Consider the following 19,264-nt stretch of genomic DNA (forward strand, 5'->3'; position numbering starts at 1 on the left):
TTGTGGGAGCTTGCTGCTGCATTTCCTACATTACAACAGTGACTACACTTCAAAAGTACTGCATTGGCTGTAAAGCGCTCTGCAGCATCTTGAGGTCGTGAAAGGTGCTGTATAAATGCAAGCCTTTCTTTCTTATTTCTAAAGTTTGTGCAGTCCCAGTATCTGATCTGGTGGCTGCCAGTGTCAGAACAAGTGACGGTGCTTCTTCATCAGTGGTGTGGGATTATTCTCTCTCTTCCTCCTGGGGCAGCTGTGGCTGTGCAGGCAGCAGTTCTTGGATATCTGAAAGCAGCAAATCAGAAGAGGAGGGTAGCGGTAAGTGAAGGGGGTACTGGGGTGGAAAGCAAGACGTCCATGGTCACACCATCTGCAGCTCGCAACTCATGCCAGATCACAGGATCAGGGTGAAGTAGGGATTGAGAAAGGGCACAAGGCAGTTTCATATCATCAGCCTTCAGGCTCTTGTCGATGCTGGAAGCTACGGACTCTGTCACTGCTGACAGTATGATACGGAGCACCATCCCCTCCGTCAGGCTCAGAGGATGAAGGCAAGCCTGGCCCCGCCCATTCTCTGCTGCTCCCTTGTATTTTGTGCCATTTTGCTCTGCAAGAGAGAGGACAGAATGTCAGTGATTGTGTTCGACTGTGTTTGGATGATGTGCCTGCTGAATAACTGGCGGTATGTGGAGGCAGTAAGAAGGTGTGGGGCTGACATCACTAGAAGGTGTATGAGGATGGGGTAGAGAATCTGAATGTTAGGTGTGGGTCCTGAGTGTTGGGATTGCTGCAGGGTGAGTGATGGGGGTGTGGTACATTGGGCAGCGGGAGAGGTTGGTGTCATGGTGGTTAGGAGATCTCATGTGAAGGTACATTCATTGACCTTGACCACTTGCGTAAGATCATTAAACATCTTTTGGCACTGCTGCCAGGTCCTCAGGACCAGACTTCGGGCATTCACCCCTACGGCCACCTGCTCCCATTCTCTTCAGAGAGCATTCATTGAGGGCCTCCTGGCCCCCACAGAAACATAGCTGCTCTCCTCCTGGTGGCCTCAGTCACTATATCCACCAGCACCACATCCGTGATCTTCTCTCTGCCTGGTGCTCCATTTCCTTTCTTTACAATTGCAGACAATTGCAGTATTGGCAGTCAGCAGCAGCTTCCTTATAATATTAGCTCTCCTTTAATAAGTGACAGACTGTCTTTAACAGCTGGAGACTAGCTGGAACACAAGCAAGCCTCACAGACTGCTGGACCCTCCATTGAGTGTTCAGCCCCGCTCTGCTGTGCAGTACAATAATTCAAATAAGGAAAAAATTTGCCTGCTGCCTGCCTCAACAGAACCTGGCGCAGGACGATCACAAATTGTGACCAAGAACAGGAGGAAATAAATTTTTGAGTCCTTGTGCTGGGCTGTTAAACAGAATCCATCACCACTGAGAACACAAGAACACAAGAAATAGGAACAGGAGTAGACCATAGGCCCATTGAGTCTGCTCTGCCATTCAAAACGATCATGGCTGATCTTGGGCTTCAACTCTACTTTCCTGCCCACTCGCCATATCCCTTGATTCCCCGAGAGACCAAAAATCTATCTATCTCAGCCTTAAATGTATTCAACGATGGAGCATCCACAACACTCTGGGGTAGAGAATTCCAAAGATTCACAACCCTTTGAGTGAATTAATTTCTCCTCACCTCAGTCATAAATGATCAACCCCTTATCCTGCCTCAGTGTTTTAGATTCCTTGACCAATGCCTACCCTATCCAGCCCCTTTAGAATCTTGTATGTTTCAATGAGATAGCCTCTGATTCTTCTAAACTGCAGAGAATATTCAATGAAGAGTGCAGGAGGGCATGCAAGGAGCAGCACCAGGCACAGCTTTAAATGAGGTGTCAACCTGGTGAAGCTACAACACAGGACTACTTGTGTACCAAACATAGTAAGCAGCATGCAATAGACAGAGCTAAGCGATCCCATGACCAATGGATCAGGTCTAAGCTCTGCAGTCCTGCCACATCCAGTTGTGAATGGTGGTGGACAATTAAACAACTAACAGGAGGAGGTGGCTCCACAAATATCCCCATCCTCAATGATGGGGGAGCCCAGCACATCAGTGCGAAAGATAAGGCTGAAGCATTTGCACCAATCTTCAGCCAGAAGTGCCGAGTGGATGATCCATCTTGGCCTCCTCCTGAAGTCCCCAGATTCACAGATGTCAGTCTTCAGCCTGGCACATTCCGCGTGATATCAAGAAACGACTGAAGGCACCAGATACTGCAAAGGCTATGGACCCTGACAATATTCTGGCAATAGTACTGAAGACATGTGCTCCAGAACTTGCTGCACCCCTAGCCAAGCTGTTCCAGTACAGCTACAACACTGGCATCTACTTGTCAATGTGGAAAGTTGCCCAGGTACGTCCTGTACACAAAAAGCAGGACAAATCCAACCCAGCCAATTACTGCCCCATCAGTCTATTCACGATTATCAGTAAAGTGATGGAAGGTGTCGTTGACAGTGCTCTCAAGCGGCATTTGCTTAGCAATAACCTGCTTAGTGACGCTCAATTTGAGTTCTGCCAGGGCCACTCAGCTCCTGACCTCATTACAGCCTTGGTTCAAACATGCACAAAACAGCTGAACTCAAGAGGTGAGGTGAGAGTGACTTCCCTTGACATCAAGGCAGCATCGACAATGGCATCAAGGAGCCCTAGCAAAACTGGAGTCAATGGGAATTGGGGGAAAACTCTCCGCTGGTTGGAGTCGTACCTAGTCCAAAGGAAGATGGTTGTGGTTGTTGGAGGTCAATCATCTCAGCTCCAGGATTTCACTGCAGGAGTTCCTCAGGGTAGTGTCCTAGGCCCAACCATCTTCAGCTGCTTCATCAATGACCTTCCTTCAATCATAAGGTCAGAAGTGGGGATGTTCACTGATGATTGCATGATGTTCAGCACCATTCACGACTCCTCAGATACTGAAGCAGACCATGTAGAAATGCAGCAAGACCTGGATAATATCCAGGCTTGGGCTGATAAGTGGCAAGCCAGGCAATGACCATCTCCAACAAGAGAGAATCTAACCATCTCCCCTTGACATTCAATGGCATTACGATCGCTGAATCCCCCACTATCAACACCCTGCGGTTACGATTGACCAGAAACTGAACTGGACCAGCCATATAAATACCATGGCTACAAGAGCAGGTCAGAGGCTAGGAATCCTGAGGCAAGTAACTCACCTCCTGACTCCCCAAAGCCTGTCTACCATCTACAAGGCACAAGTCAAGAGTGTGATGGAATAATCTCCACTTGCCTGGATGGGTGCAGCTCCAACAACACTCAAGAAGCTCGACACCATCCAGGACAAAGCAGCCCGCTTGACTGGCACCCCAATCAACAAACATTCACTCCCTCCACCACCAGAGCACAGTCGCAGCAATGTGTACTATCTATAAGATGCACTGCAGCAATGCACCAAGGCTCCTTCGACAGCACCTTCCAAACCCGCAACCTCTACCACCTAGAAGAAAAAGGGCAGCAGATACATGGGAACATCACTACCTGCATGTTCCCTCTAAGCCACACACCATCCTGACTTGCAACTATATCATCATTCCATCACTGTAGTCAAAATCCTGGAACTCCCTTCTTAACAGCACTGTGGGTGTACCTACCTCACAAGGACAGCAGCGGTTCAAGAAGGCGGTTCACCACCACCTTCTCAAGGGTAATAAATGCTGTCCTAGCCAGCGATGCCCACATCCCATGAACGAATAAAAAAAAATATAGGCCCAATTTGCTCAGCCTCTCATCATAGGACAACCTCCTCATCCCAGGGACCAATCTAGTGAACCTTTGCTGTACCATCTCCAATGCAACTCTATCATTTCTTATATGTGGAAACCAAAACTACACACAGCACTCTGATGTGGTCTCACCAAAAGCATGTACAATTGTAGCAAGACTTCTTTATTCCTGTATCCAATCTCCTTGCAATAAAGGCCAACATGCCATTTGCCTTCCTAATTGCTTGCTGCACCTGCACGTTAACTTTCTGTGTTCCTTGTACAAGCACACCCAAGTCTCTTTGAACATCAACACTTACAAGTTTCACACCTTTGAAAAAATATTCTGCTTTTCTATTCTTACGACCAAAATGAATAACTTCACACTTCCCGACATTATATTCCATCTGTCATCTTGTTGTCCAATCATTTAACCTGTCTATATCTCTTTTCAGCCTCTGTGTCCTCCCCACAGCTTACCTTTCCACTTACCTTTGTGTCATCGGCAAACTTACTCTCTGTCTCTTCGTCTAAGTCATTAATATAGAGTGTAAATAGCTGAGGCCCCAGCACTGATCCTTTTGGCACCCTACTATTTATTGCCTGCCAACTTAAAAAGCCCTGTTTATGCCCACTCTTTGCTTCCTGACCATTAACCAATCATCTATCCATGCTAATATATTACCCCCAACTCCATGAGCCCTTATCTTGCCTATTAACCTTTTGTGTGGAACCTTATTGAATGTCTTTTGGAAATCTACCCTACTAGTTACGTCCTCAAAAAACTCTAATACATTTTCAAACTGGATTTCCCTGTAGTAAAACCATGTTGACTTGTTCTAATCATACTGGGCTTTTCTAAGTGAGAAGGATTGAACTAAGTGAGTAAACTAGGAGAGAACACCCACGCCTACAGAGTGACAACAACTGAATACAGAGCTGTCTGTCAAAGGTACCAGTTCACTCTTCCTCAGAACCTGCCTCCATAAACTTCAGCCCGACGAATTTCTGCTATGTATATGCTACTCCACACCAAGTCCCACTCACCAATCACTCCTGTCCCCATCGACTGTCTTAAAGCCTGAAATTCAATTTTCTTATGCCTCTGTTTTAATCCCTCCACAGCCTTGCCCTATCCTATCTCTGTAACCTCCTACTGCCCTCTGACCTTCCCCGCCCTCAAACTTTCCATTGCCTTCTCTCTGATTTCTTGTTCCTTTCACCCCACCATTGGTGGGTGTGCCTTCAACCGCCTAGGTCGCACATTCCCTAAACCTCTCCACCTTTAAGACCCTCCTTAAAACCTACCTCTTTTACCATCATGTCCTAATCACTCCTTCTTTGGCTCGGGTGTCTGTGTACAGAATATGCCTTGGGACATTTTCTACATTAAAGGAACTGTGTAAATGTAAGTTATTGTTGTCATACTGTGTTGACTGGTTCATGCAGTTTAGCTCCAAGCTCTGGGCACCACCAGGTGGACACATCATCTTTATGGAAACCCTGTTGAACCCTTTCATAATCTTAAAAGGTCACCCCTTAGCCTTCTCTTTTCTAGCCTGGCCAATCTTTCCTAATAGCTATAACCTCAGTTCTAGCTGGTATCATTAGTGGTAAATCTTTTTAGCACCCTCTCCAGAGCCTCTATATCTGAAATCTCTCTTCGTCAATTGGATGCGGAGCACTCTACGCCTTCCCTCGAGTGGGGGTGGAAGATTATCGGGGGTAGGTAGGAATGTGGAGTAATCGAAGGGCCGAGTGGTCTACTCCTGCTTCTAATTCGTATGTTCAAATCCTTTTCTCTTCCCCCGCCCTCCCCTCCTGAAGCTGCTGACTCCACCTGGGACTTCCGCTGGAACCTCACCGAAGCTTTGACTCTTCCTTGGTGTGCTAATCAACCAGTGAAGTCTTCACAACTAAGCCTGATTCTGTCCTCACCTGACATGCAGATGGGATTGGTCATATCCAGTCATGTCAGGAATGGGGAAAGAAGAGAAAACCAGCAGGGCCCCCACTCCTGATTATAATGGCTGATGCCCCCCCTAACCATTACCCTGAATTCAAACAAACTCAATACAAGTGGGATGTTGATCCTCTCAAGCTCAGTCCCACAGGAGCCGAGCATTTACTCATTGAAGTAAAACAGGTGTCATTGCTCACTGATTTTATTTCTTTATCCCCCCTTCTCTCTTTTTGATTCCCTGAATATCCTCTCTCTCTCTCCACCACCCCACTAAACCCCCATTCATCTCTTCTCTCCTGTCCCTCTGTAACCCACCCTTGGATGAAGGGCCTACCCTGCTTACAGCCTCGGCTCCACCTCACTGGGCACGCCCAGTGAGACTGCTCGGACTGATCTCCAGGAGAACATTCTTGAAAGGAATTTGGATGTTGCTGGGATAATGGGGCACAGGACAGGACAGGATGTTAGAAGCAATAACTAGCGTTCAAACTGCTGAATGGTGAGAGAGGATTTGGAGTAAAGGCCAAAGGCGGGATATAGGGGATCAGTGAAGACAGCCTGGAATCTGTGCAGAAGGATTATTCTATCATTGAGTGCATAAAATGAGAGGGTGCCTGCGTCAGTGTCCAGGTAAACCCCGATCCGCTCACACCTGGTTGCCGGGATGTTAACCCCTTTATTTCTGTGCCGTGTGGCAAAGCGGAGCCAGCTTCCTCCATCCGGGTAAACACTTAGGCACCAGGACATGGCATTCTCACCAATACAACAGGACCACTCGGCCCCCTTCCTGCTCATCCTCCCGTACACAATCCCCACTTTGGCCATGAAGTTATGTGAGGAGGCCCATCCCTGCACCTCCCAGTAATATTTACCATGGGCCAGGCTCTCACTGCACAACACCTGCCACAAGCTGTCAAACCGCTCAGGGTGATTGGGGTAGGCCTGTGACTCCGGGTAACATTCCGTCACCGTCTGATTCACATCTGATAAACGGAGATAATTATTCACCGTGTTAGGATCAAAGGTCAGATTTACAGCGTCTGCAATGAGAGAGAAAGAGAGAGAGTCGGGCTGTTACAAACTTTTTGAGGTCTAGTTAAAAAAATCCATTTTACATGAATAAATTACCTGTATTCTTTAACTACATTCCATTTTAGATTATTCCTGCAATTAAAAAACCTTCAGTTGAATGACAGTAAGAAATGGAATGAACTGCCTGAGAGGGCAGTGGAAGTGGATTCAATAATAACTTTCAAAAAGGGAAGTGGATAAGGAATAGGAAAAAAAAATACAGGACTATGGGGAAAGAGCAGGGAGGAGTGAGACTAATTGAATAGCTCTTACAAAGAGACGACTAATTGATGGCTAATTAATAGCCACTTAAGGGCCTCACCTTGCCGCCGCTGGCATTTGACCAGTGGCGGGGAGGCCCTCCACCTTGTGGGGAGACCACCCAGTAACTCCAGGTGCCCCCGCTGTGGACTGGTAGGTAGGGACCTCCTCTGTGACCCATGGACGGCCCCCAGTGGCAAAGGCTGCCTCAGCACCACCACCTCCTCCCCATCACCCTCAACAGCTACACACTCACCCCCATCACTGGGGCCTGCCTGACTGGCCCTGGCGAACCCGCCCCACTTGCCTCCAGTCCAGGGCTCCATGGTAGCTCCTGGTGCCAGGCCTCCGTAGTTCCAGCAGGGGCCACTGCACAATGTGGCGCTGCTGGGACTGCTGGGTAGCCAGCACTCTGATTGGCTCGCAGCTCTTGGAGGCGGGACCTCGTCCTTAAAGAGACAGGGGCCCTGGTGCCAGGCAGTTAATTGCCCAAGTGCCATTAAATACAGTCGGGGGCGGAACCCCGAACTGTGAGGTGGGGTCCCTCTCACCTTCCTGGCCTGGCGTCAGGACTCCCATTGCCTGCACAAAATTCTGCCCAGTGACTGAGCACAGTGATAATGAGACATAATGAATCCAGAACCTGGGGTCATAGTCTAAGTATACGGGGTAAACCTTTCAGGACCGCGATGAGGAGAAATTTCTTCACCCAGAGAGTGGGGAATCTGTGGAATTCGCTACCACAGAAAGCAGTTGAGGCCAAAACATTGTATGTTTTCAAGAAGGAGTTAGATATAGCTCTTGGGGTGAAAGGGATCAATAGATATGGGGGGAAAGCAGGAACAGGTTACTGAGTTGGATGATCAGTCATGATCATAATGAATGGCGGAGCAGGCTCGAAGGGCCAAATGGCCTACTCCTGCTCCTATCTTCTATGTTTCTATGGTACAGGGTCAAGACAGGATGCTAGAAGCAATAAGTAGTGTTCAAACTGCTGAATGGTGAGAAAAATTTGAGCTGATTTGCAAAGGGTAGATCATGTCTAACCTAATTGAATTTTTAAGGTAATGTAGAGAGGAATGTCTATGGATGTAGTTTATATGGACTTCCAGAAGGCATTTGATAAAGATCGACATAACAGACTGTTCGGGTCTGGCGCAGGAAAAAATGGAAGCACTCAGACCGGGTCGGGCTTGGGGTCGAATGTGGTTCTGTCAGGATTGGGTCAGGTTTTTCTTTGCAGACCCGAGCAGGCCTTTACTGGCCACCACATCTTAGAAAAGATATATTGGCCTTGGGAATGCAGCACAGATTCACCAGAAAGTTACCAGGGTTCCAAGGGTTAAATTATGAGGCGAGATACATAAGCTAGGCTTGTGTTCCTTGAAATACAGAAGGTTACAAAGTGATTTGATTGAGGTTTTTAGACTTGCGAAAGGAACTGATTAGGGTAGATAGAAAGGACCTTTTTGCACTGATGGGGGAGTCAAGAACAAGGAGACATAACCTTAAATACAAAGCCATGTCATTCCATTCAGGAGAGAAGTTAGGGAACACTTCTTTATGCAACGGATGGTAGAAATTTGGAACTCTGTCTCACAAAAAGCAGTAGATGGTAACTCAATTAATAATTTTAAATCTGAGATCGATAGATTTTTACCAACGAAGGGTATAAAAGGATATGGAGCTAAGGCAGGTGGATGGAGTTAAGATAAAGATCAGCCATGACCTCATTGAATGGTGGAGCAGCCTCGAGGGGCTGAAAGGCCTCGTCCTGTTCCTCTATCCCAGGGGTACTGAACTTTCCCCACAGTTTACTGATATATCATCCACTAGACAGCCTGTGATGGGTGAGAACATCACTAAAACATTGTGTAGTCTGTTTCTGTCTGAAGTCAGCACAAATTGAACACTGCCTGAATGATGCTCTGGCCTGTCACGTCCTGTGTAACTGCTGATGATTTGGGTTTGTGCAGAGTGAGGTAGTTGTGTGAATTCACCTGCTGTTCACTATGTTAGTGACAGTGGAAACAAGATATCTTTCATTGTTGCTTTCTAACGGCACTGAAAGAATTTCACTAGATTGGATAGCCCCGGAAATCGGGCGTGGGGATTGCAATGTGCAGTTACCTCCCAACACAACTGGATTTGTTGGTGCAGGAAGTGGACTGGAGGAGAGAGGTTCTCTTCCCTCAGGGGACCAGGAGACCTTCCAGAAAGTGCTCAGAAGGTAGTGATAGCAGGTAGCTGTGGCGGTCAATGCCAACAGTCATGCATCAAGGATCTGGATGCAGTGTTGCAAGAAGTTTAATGATCTCACACAGGTGGCGAAGGTCAATGAATGCACTATCATATGCTAAATCCTACCAACTGCATGATTAGCCTCACACACTGCTCCGTCCACCACACCCCCCTTACACACCTACCAACAATTTATATCAACCGCAACGGAAACCTCACAAACATATGCTTCACCTCACACTAACACACTTAACACTACTGCAAACTGCACACTCACATCCCACAGCTTGCATGTACTGCCAGCTATTCAACTGCGTCAGGCACATCAACCAAACATTGCAACACACTCACTGACACACTTCCCTTCCTGTTGCAGGACAAGTTGGTGCATAATTGATGGCAGCAGCAGCAGCTAACTGGCTGGGGGCAGGCATGGCTACATGTGCTGATCCCCATAGAGGAGACAGAGCTGAGGATAATTGGAGTGCTTATTACTGAGGCAGTGGCCTGAGTGGATGATCGATTGCTCCTGCCTAACGCACCTTCTCAAATCCCACTTTGCCCTCCTTCTGCAATCTTCCATAATGTTCAAGCTGCAGATGGTGTAACCATCACTTCACTTGCTCCACACTTTCCCTTGTGCATTTTTGCTTTCAGATAATCAAGAACTGAGACTTGGCTAGCTAATTGTGCCTAAGGCTGAAGGCCTAGAGGGAGAGCAAACTGAACAGGAAGTCACGCTGTCACTTGATCTGACACTCGTAGTCAGCAACTGCGTGAACTTTAGAGGCTGGTACAGATGTGGTGAGTCATCGGGCATGAGTGGGCTACAACCAGGACAGGGGAAAGTTGCAGACGAGGGGCTCAGATAAGGACTTTGATGGGGTGGCGTACGGGAGAATACTGATGGGCATGCACACAGATGCTTGGTGCATTGGCAGGCCTGACAGAGAGCCTGTTGTCACTTTCAAGGAGCATGGAGGAGTCCAGCTGCAACTTGGCACAGGGCTTTATGTGGAGCTTGGAGCCAATCCTTTCCAGGGTGGAAGCAGTGGTCAACTCCATGCCAACCTTTGCGGACCTAACCGTGATTCAGCATCTGGTGGCCGGTCTCAGCTTCTACTGAAGGTGTAGATTGATACTGGAGTGCAGAGTAACACTGCCCAGCTCAGACTATACTAGACGATCTTTCCTGAAAATTTGGAAGAAAATGGTTATCCATGTGAAACCAAACAACGTCATGCTAATGGCATACGGGGGAACTGAGATTCAATAGCTAGGAACAACCCAAATCAGAGGGACACATAAAGGTAAAGATGTTAACTGTAAGTTCTACATCACTGAAACAGATGGTCCAGCTATCCTAGGGTTGAGCAGTTGCGAAAAGCTGCAGATTATCTCAGTAAACCATGAGGTGAAGGGGGCGACACTAAGGGTTGAAGACAGTACACCCATTGAAAAGCGCCCTCCGATCAGAAGCAAAGATGATCTATGTAATGAGTTCTTTTTATGTTGTCTGATGCAACATAAGTGAGATGCATGGAGTCCAGGTCATTGCAAATCTCATACAGGTTTGTTACAGCTGAACTATTATAGAGTACAGAGCTAACTATTTACAGAACCTGCTTCTAAGTGTTATAGTTACAGAGTGACTTGGGCTCATAGTCACATGACTGCATTCTGGCACATAGCTCATTAGCATACTAAGTTCTTAAAGGGACATCATTCTTAAAGGCAATCATACAACATCTCCTTTCTTTCCAAAGATAAGTATCGTATGCTAAAAGTAAAAAACATATGGAATTAGATAACATGAAAGTTATTTACATAGGTCTGGAGATTAAGAGTCCATATATCATTTCAGTTGTTTGACAGCTCTTCCAGATCTGGTTATGGTATAACCTCCTGGGGATGTGGATTTCACCCTTGGCTGTCCTTGGTTTTCAGGCACGTTGTCAATGACTGCCATCTGTCTCACCTCCATTGGAACTTGCTCCTTTGAGTCTGCTGTGCACAATTGGAGTACTGCACACCTCTCTTAGTTGGCTTTGGTTCCTTCTCAACACCACTCCGCTCGATGTTGTAATCTCATAGGACCTAGGCTCACTGCATACTTTGGATACCTCTGCAGGTAACCATGTTCTCATTGTGGGATGTATGACTCTGACCTTTTATCCTAAATGTAGCTGAGGTAGTTCTGCCCCTGCATGTTGGTCATGCACCATCTTCATTCTCCCTTGTTTTTCCAGCAGTGTCTCCAGCATCTCTGAGAATTTGGACAGGTGATGGCTTGACAGAATCATCCACATTTGTCCACCAAACATGACCTCTGCTGGTGACGGTAAGCCCATATCCATAGGTGTAGCTCTGAGGTGGAGTATGGCAACACAAAAATCTTGTTTCGTTGTCCTACACTTCAGGATAAGTGACTTAACTGCGTGAACCGTTTGCTCGGCAAGACCATTAGATCTAGGGTAATATGGTGAGGACATCACATGGTTTACGCCCCATTTGGTGCACATAGCATGAAAGGTTTGCCCATATACTGTGGCCCATTGTCAGAAATAGTATCTTCAGGTGCACCGAATAGGCTGAATATGGCACTCAATGTGTCTGCGACGACCGCACTTGAAATGTCTTTTACCTGTCTGACAATTGGAAATTTGGAGAAATGGTCAGTGATTGAGATAAAGTCGGCTCCATTAATGGAAAATAGATCAGTGGCAACTTTGGACCAAGGGACTGATGGAATCTCGTGAAGCTGTAGAGGTTTTTTACGTTGTTGTGGCTGGTGACTCTGCCATGCTTCGCACATCCTCACTAACCTTTCGAAGTCACTGCTGATCCCTGGTCAATAAACAGTATCTCGTGTCAGTCGTCTCATTCGCTCTATACCCATATGGTCTTGGTGAAGTTGTGACAAGATGTCCTGTCGGAGAGCTTTGGGCACAATCACTTGTTTTCCTTTGAAGGTTACGCCCCTTGAGATACCAAGTTCATCTCTATAAGGTCAAAAAGCATCTGAGAGTTTCTAGCACCTCTTTTATCGTATCAGGCCATCCTTCCATGATGACACTCAGTTGTGGGTCATTTGCTGTTTCTGATTGTAGTTGGTCACATTTGTGCTGACCACAATGCAATAAATTGATTTTGAGCCCATCTTCCACCTTGCTGTCCGTACTGTCTATTTGTAGATCCAGTGGGACTTCTTCATTTTTGCTCAGGTTTGGCAATCTGCTCAATGTATCCGAGGTGACCATTTTGGTACCTGGTTTGTCACAGATGTCCAAGTCGTACCCCTGTACTTTCACGAAGAGCTGCTGTAGTCGAGGTGGTGCGTTTGTCAATGGTTTGTGCCAGATCATCTCCAGTGGTTTGTGGTCAGTTTCCACAGCTTGCTGAACAGGTAGGTGTGGAACCTTGTGATCACAAACACCAGAACAAGTGTTTCATGCTCTATGTTTGAGTAATTGGCTTGTGCTGAGGATAAACATTCGGACCCAAATGCAATTAGTTTGCCATCCTGCAGGATGCACGCTCCTAGCCCTTTCTGTGAGGTGTCGACTTCCAGAATTGTCTTCTTCCTTGGATCATAGTACAGCAGGGTACAGGTTTCTGCTGACAATGCTTGTTTGAGAGACTCAAACATATGTTGATAGTCCTCCTGCCGTACATACGGTACGTCTTTCTTTAAGAGCTCTCTCAGCGATGTTGCTTTGTCAGAAAAATTTGGAATGTATGGTGCCAAGAAGTTGAAAAATCCAAGACATCTCTGGAGATCTTCTTTGTCTTGTGGGGCAGGCATATTCCTTACATCTTCGACTGTGCCTGGGTCAGGTGGATTCCGAACGGGAATAGATGGAGCCAAAGAAATTGATCTGACTGACATTCAGTCGACACTTCTTGCTGTTAAAAATGAGCCCTTCGTGATGGGCTACTGCCATCAGTGAATGAAGATTTCGATCATGCTCTTCTTTGGTTTTGCCCATTACCGCAATATCATCGGCAATGCATATACATCCAGGAACGTTTTCTATAATCCTGTCCACATACTGCTGAAACAGATCTTGACTGTCAGATAAGCTGAAGGGTAATCTCTGGAAGCAATATCTTCGGAAGGTGGTGACTTCTTGAGATTCCTTAGCTAGGTGTATCGACCAATATCCATGTTTAGCATCCAACCTGGAGAAGATAAAAGCAAAATACTGCAGGTGCTGGAAATAAAAACAAGAAATGCTGGAACTACTCAGCAGGTCTGCCAGCATCTGTAGAGAGAGAAGCAGCGTTAACGTTTCAGGTCAGTGACCCTTCAACCTGGAGAAGAATTTGGTTCCTGTCAACTTGGGATTTAGTTCCTCTAATGTCGAAATCTTGTGGGGGCATCTCTTTAGGGAGTGGTTTAGATACCTTGGATCTAGACATACCCTGATTGCTCCATCTTTCTTCAGTATGTATGTAATTGAGCTACACCAGTCTGTGTGATGATGCCATTGTGTCCATGTCCTCTAACTCGTGCTTAAGCTTTTCTTGTATGTGCACACTGCACTTTCTGGGAGGGTCAATTGATGGAATTGCATTCTCTCTGAGGTACAATACGGCATTGCCTTTGAAATCTCCTATGGCGTCGAACCTGTCCGGGTACATTTGTTGTAGTTTGTAGGCTAACTCAATGCGGGTACCCTTGGTCTTTTCTGCTGCATTTGCTGCCTTGGTGACCTTGTGGATGGTCACAATGTTGAGGTCCTTACACTCTGGTAGTCCTGCCACTACTGATCCGCTTGTGTCTACTTGGTCGAATGTTTGAGGTTTCCATGCTGACTTGCCATAGCTGCATTGTATTGTTAATGTGCCTCTGCAAGGGATGGGTGACCCAATGTATGCAGATAACTTTGCATTTGTCAGTTGTATCATTGATTTCCAACAACTCCAGTACATATCCTTCAGGATTCGGACTGGTAGGATATTTTCACTAGCTCCGGTGTCAATCTTAACCCTGAGTGTGTGTTTGCCAGCTTTCTTTGGGCACGTGATGTTAATAGTGGTGCAAGCTTCCAGTTGTTTGACTTCATCACATGATGTGTCAGGTTCACAATGTAGAATGCCTACTGTCTTTTGCTTCTCTCTGAGTCTTGTCTCAGGTCTGTTATGCTGTGGACCTCATGTATCAGCTTATGTTTACACCGGTCTCTGGAGCTCTCCTTGTTGCTGTTGCCCTGTTTCTGCACCTATCATCTGTTTGCCTGCGTCCTACTGTGATTTTTGGCTATGTCTTTGGAGCCAGATTTCTTGCATAGGTGGGCCCAGTATCCTTTTGCAGCACACACTTTGCACAGGCCTTGAAATACTGGATAACTTCGCTGTGAGTGGGACCAACCACACCTACCACACAGCTTGCTTGCTCTTTTCGACCTGCTTGCTGTGGCAATATTATTGGCTGCACCTTGTGCTTGCAGGTCCTGCTGTCCAGCTACAATGGCTTCGTATTTCCTGCCATATTCCAGCAGCGCATCAATACTGTGAGCTTTTTTTTCCCCCAAGAGGTCTTTCTGAAATGCTTCAATGGGTGTTAACATAATCACCAACTCCATTATTCGGCGACAGCTATGTTTCTGAAAAATTACATTCATTGCCCTTACTACGGCATCTACTGACGAACTGGTCTATTGATTCCTGTGGCTGTTGCCCGTAGGATATCAATTCCAGGTGGTGAATTCTAAATTCTAAAATTTACTCGTAATCGGAGTTGATCTTCCAGCACTTTCCATATCTTTGTGGGATCTTTCTGGTCCTCTTCACATATGCCTAAGGTATTGATTCTTATAAATTCCTCATTTCCAACTGCTATTAGTATTTTTACAGCCTGTTTTTCTGGTTCTGTAATTGCATATGTAAAGCATAGCTGCATTCTTTATTTGAAAAGTTGGAACTTGGATCAGATATCTGCACTGTTTCCCCCGACAAAAAGTCTTTTGACTGCTTTGATTGACAGGAGCAAGTGTTTAGTGCTTGTCTGTTTATTTTGCTTCCAGCACTCTAGTCTGTCTTTTTACAATGCCGTGCAATAGGCATTTCAAGTGCTCTTTTTTCTGCTACAGTTTGTTTATACAACCGTTCAAGAGGCATTCCTTCACACTTGAGTGGTTTTATGGGTTTTTAAAACTTTGGCTGAGTGAATGAAAGCTGTTCATGCTTAAGTGATTTATTGTTTTTTTAAAAGCTTTAGCTGTGGGCTGTGTGAATTCCCACATTTTTGCGCCTCCTGTAATGGCACCGAATTCAATCAGCCTGGGGAAGCCTTTGAAAATAATCACTCATCCTGAGTTGGGGATTGGGTTTTGCCTGATTTTTTCTTTTACTGAGTCTTTAAAAAAATCAACTTTGCAAGCACCTCAAAGCTTTTTTTCAATGGGGATTCCTGCACCATTGGAACAATGACTCACCCGATCAAAGTGATTAATTTGCAGCCTATTGTTCAGTGCCTTCTACAGCTTGAGGTAAATGTTTTCTTCTTTCCCTGTTTGGGCCAGCAATTTTTTTTAACTTTCTCTCTTTTAGCTGTAGGGAGGTAGTTTTTAAAGCTGTTTTATCTGTGGTCTTCAATTTTAGATTCTGTCTTCTCACCACCACTGCCACCATATAATGTGTTCTTTTTATGTTGTCTGATGCAGCATAAATGAGATGTGTGGAGTCCAAGTTGTTGAAGATCTCAAAACAGGTTTGTTACAGCTAAACTATTATATAGTACAGAGCTAACTATTTACAGAACCTGCCTCTAGGTGTTATAGTTACAGAGTGACTCGGGCTCATAGCCACATGACTGCATCCAAGCAAATAGCTCACTAGCATACTAAGATCTTAAAGGGACATCAATCTTAAAGACAATCATACAGCAATCTAGGATTAAAGATTCATCACCTAGTGGACATAACACCACCGAAACTCAGTCAAATTAGAGATGAGACCAGCAAAGACGAGGAGTTACAGATGCTCTCTCAGCAAGTGATCCAGCGATGGCCTGATGAGATACAGCAAATACAGTCAGCAATACGGCAGCACTGGTCTATCAGAGATGATATCTCACTAGAAGATGGTGTTCAGCTACCTGGATCCAGAAAAATCATACATAAAACAATGCAGGAAGAATTTCTCCAGAAGATACATGAAGGCCACATGGGAATGGAGAAGTGTAAGCTCAGAGCCTGATCAGCTGTGTAGTGAATAGGCATATACAAGGACATCAAAAATATGATGTCTACCTGCAATGTATGCCAGAAGTACAGAAACACAGCAGAAAGAGGAGATGATAGCTATTGAAGTACCACCCAGACCATGGCATACTGTAGCAGCCGATTTATTCACACACAATGAAGAATAGTATCACATAGTCACAGACTACTACTCGAAGTTCCCTTTTATTGTGAAGGTGAAAGACTTGAGAGCCACAACAATCATCTCAACAGTACGATTTCTGTTCACTGAGCAAGGGATTCCTGAAAGATTAATATGTGACAGTGGCACCGGATTGTCAGAGAATTTAAGGAATTTGCTTACCAGTATGGGGTTAACACCATCACCTCATCACTACACTACCCACGGGGACATGGGTTGAAAGAAAGATACGTCCAGATGGTCAAAAGAACCCTTATGAAATGCCAGGAGACAAAGGGAGACCTTATTGTCACTCCGATCCACACCTCTCAAGGCTGACATGAAATCACCTGCAGTGCTGGTGAATGGAAGAAAATATAAGACTACTCTGCCAAGCAAAATACATCCTTCAAGTGACCAGGAGGAAGTGAGACAACAACTCACAGAAGCACCGGTAAGAGGAGAGCAACACTTCAACAAGTATGCTAAATTCCTACCTGAGCTGTTGAAAGGACAAACTGTACACGTACAGGATCCAATCATGAAAACCTGGAGCCCAGCAAAAGTTATTGGTGAAGCTGAGACTCCAAGGTCTTACATCATTGAGACCGAAACCGGTAACCAAATGAGAAGGAACAGAATCCATATTCAACCTACACCTCAACTGGAAAGCCAGAAAAATCATCAATAACACCAGAAATATCACTATCCAGTGAGACAACATCAACAACATTACCAGCAAGTGACACAACATTAGCAACAGCAAGCACGATTCCTACAACACCAGGAGCAACATGCACAACATCGCCTGTGTAGCATGCCAACTCATCACTGAGAACAACGAAAGCCAAGTCTACAAGATGGAGGCATAGCATCTTACCACCTAGGTGATATCCTGAATAAAAAGTTAACAATTGGAACAGTTATATTGATTTAGAGGCATTATGTTTTTAAAGAAGGAGGGATGTTATATATCGTTATATCATTCGTAAAAAGCTAGGAACTAATTAGCTAGGAACTAATTGTTATGTGTTCCAGTATGCCAGATTCACTGTTGCACTGGAAGTCATGTGACATGTAATATGACACCGGTCTAAAGCAGGCCCTTACCAGGCAGTATGGAAGCTGAATGGAATAAACAAAGAGCTCCAGCCTTTCAAAGGCTACAGGGTGATTATTTCTAACTTATGGGAACCAGGAGACGTAACAAGCACAAACATGCTGGTCTCTGTCAGGATGACTGCATTTGTGCTCCCATGATTGCCCCTTGTCACGGTCTTGTTTTTTTTCTCCTCGGAAATATTGTGCCTTTAAGACTGTAAAAAGAGCTGTGCACCTTTAAGACAGAACTTTCTGGAGACTCAGACTGCCAGTTGCATTCTGGTTGCCAAGCAACAGCAGCAGGAGAGAGGTCATGTGATTCAATGTTGCATTTTGACTTTTTAAACTAGTTGGCAAAGACTAGTTTTAAGCAGCGTTCTGAGGTGAACAGAAGGAAGAAGCGGTGTTTTGTCTCTCAAAATTCTACCAAGCAACAAGCCGAATTAATTCTATAAGAAAATAAGAAAAGCTTTTCTTTCTTAACAAATTATCGGTATTTGCTGTGTTTATCACTGAACGGACAGTTTAATGCTCCAACAGCCGAACTGCTGAATTCCTATCTTTGAAGGACCTATTTTCCGATCAGACCACTGTGAAGACTTCAAGCGACCTTTGACTGTTTCGACATTGGAAGACTCCATTCATCAGGAACATAACTTGCAAATACTTTAAAAAAAACTCAATAGTCAGCTAATTAAAAACCGAATTACTGTTAATTTTAGTATGTGTATGCAAATGTGGGAGTTAGGTTTTTAAATATGAAGTCTTTAAACATTGGTTTATCTTAGTAGTGTTTAAAATTTTAGTTTTTTAAATAAATAGTTAATTTGTTGCTATCTAAAGATACCTGGTTTGGTCCGCTTCATTCGGGGGATACTAGAGTGTTCAATTTGGGCTGCTTTTCCGATCTGGAAAGCTTAAAGAAATATGCTGCAACCTGTGGAGTTATGGGATTGAATTAACAGTGTGTTGCTCCCACCGCAGTCGTGATACCCTTCACCAGTGTCCCTGCTGCTGCCTTTCAGCCAGCCCAGACTGCTGCTGCGCATGCTGAGGTGGTGCACTCAGAAACTGGGCCTTCAAGGCCCAGAGCTGCCTGAGGGCATTCTGCAAGGACACCTGCAGTCTCCTCCAATGAAAGTCAACAGCCTTCCATCAGCCATGCAGGAGCCACATGGTAGCACTGCGTAGGAGCACGAGGACAGGAAAAGGCACATGCAAGACAGGTGCTAAGGGAATGCACAAGGGTGAATAGTTGAATCTTTTATGGATTATTGAATGTGTTGTTGGATAAAGTTGGTATGGATGACTGTTTTGTGGTGTCTTTTACTTCAGAATTGTGGCCAAGAGGACACTGTGATGGTCCGTAATAGAGGGATAGTAAGGTGGGCAAGTGTTCACCAATAAATAGGGATCTGGGATTTCATTTAGGGGAACTGGAGTCTGGTGATGTGCTCACGGACAGCCTGTC

General features: G+C 45.4%; 1 protein-coding gene across 1 annotated transcript in view; it reads right to left on the reverse strand.

Annotated features, from left to right (window-relative positions):
• Window positions 1–296: 296 nt before the first annotated feature.
• The window catches only part of LOC137384484 (E3 ubiquitin-protein ligase TRIM47-like), a 44,296-nt gene continuing 25,328 nt past the window's right edge, over window positions 297–19,264 (reverse strand). Inside the window, exons 6-7 of the mRNA XM_068058622.1 lie at window positions 6,624–6,791; window positions 297–604 (exon numbers count right to left, since the gene is read on the reverse strand). Coding sequence (XP_067914723.1) covers window positions 297–604; window positions 6,624–6,791 — 476 coding nt within the window. The remainder of the gene's footprint in view (window positions 605–6,623; window positions 6,792–19,264) is intronic.

This window comes from Heterodontus francisci, chromosome 26 (assembly GCF_036365525.1).
Source record: "Heterodontus francisci isolate sHetFra1 chromosome 26, sHetFra1.hap1, whole genome shotgun sequence".
Lineage (NCBI taxonomy): Eukaryota > Metazoa > Chordata > Chondrichthyes > Heterodontiformes > Heterodontidae > Heterodontus > Heterodontus francisci.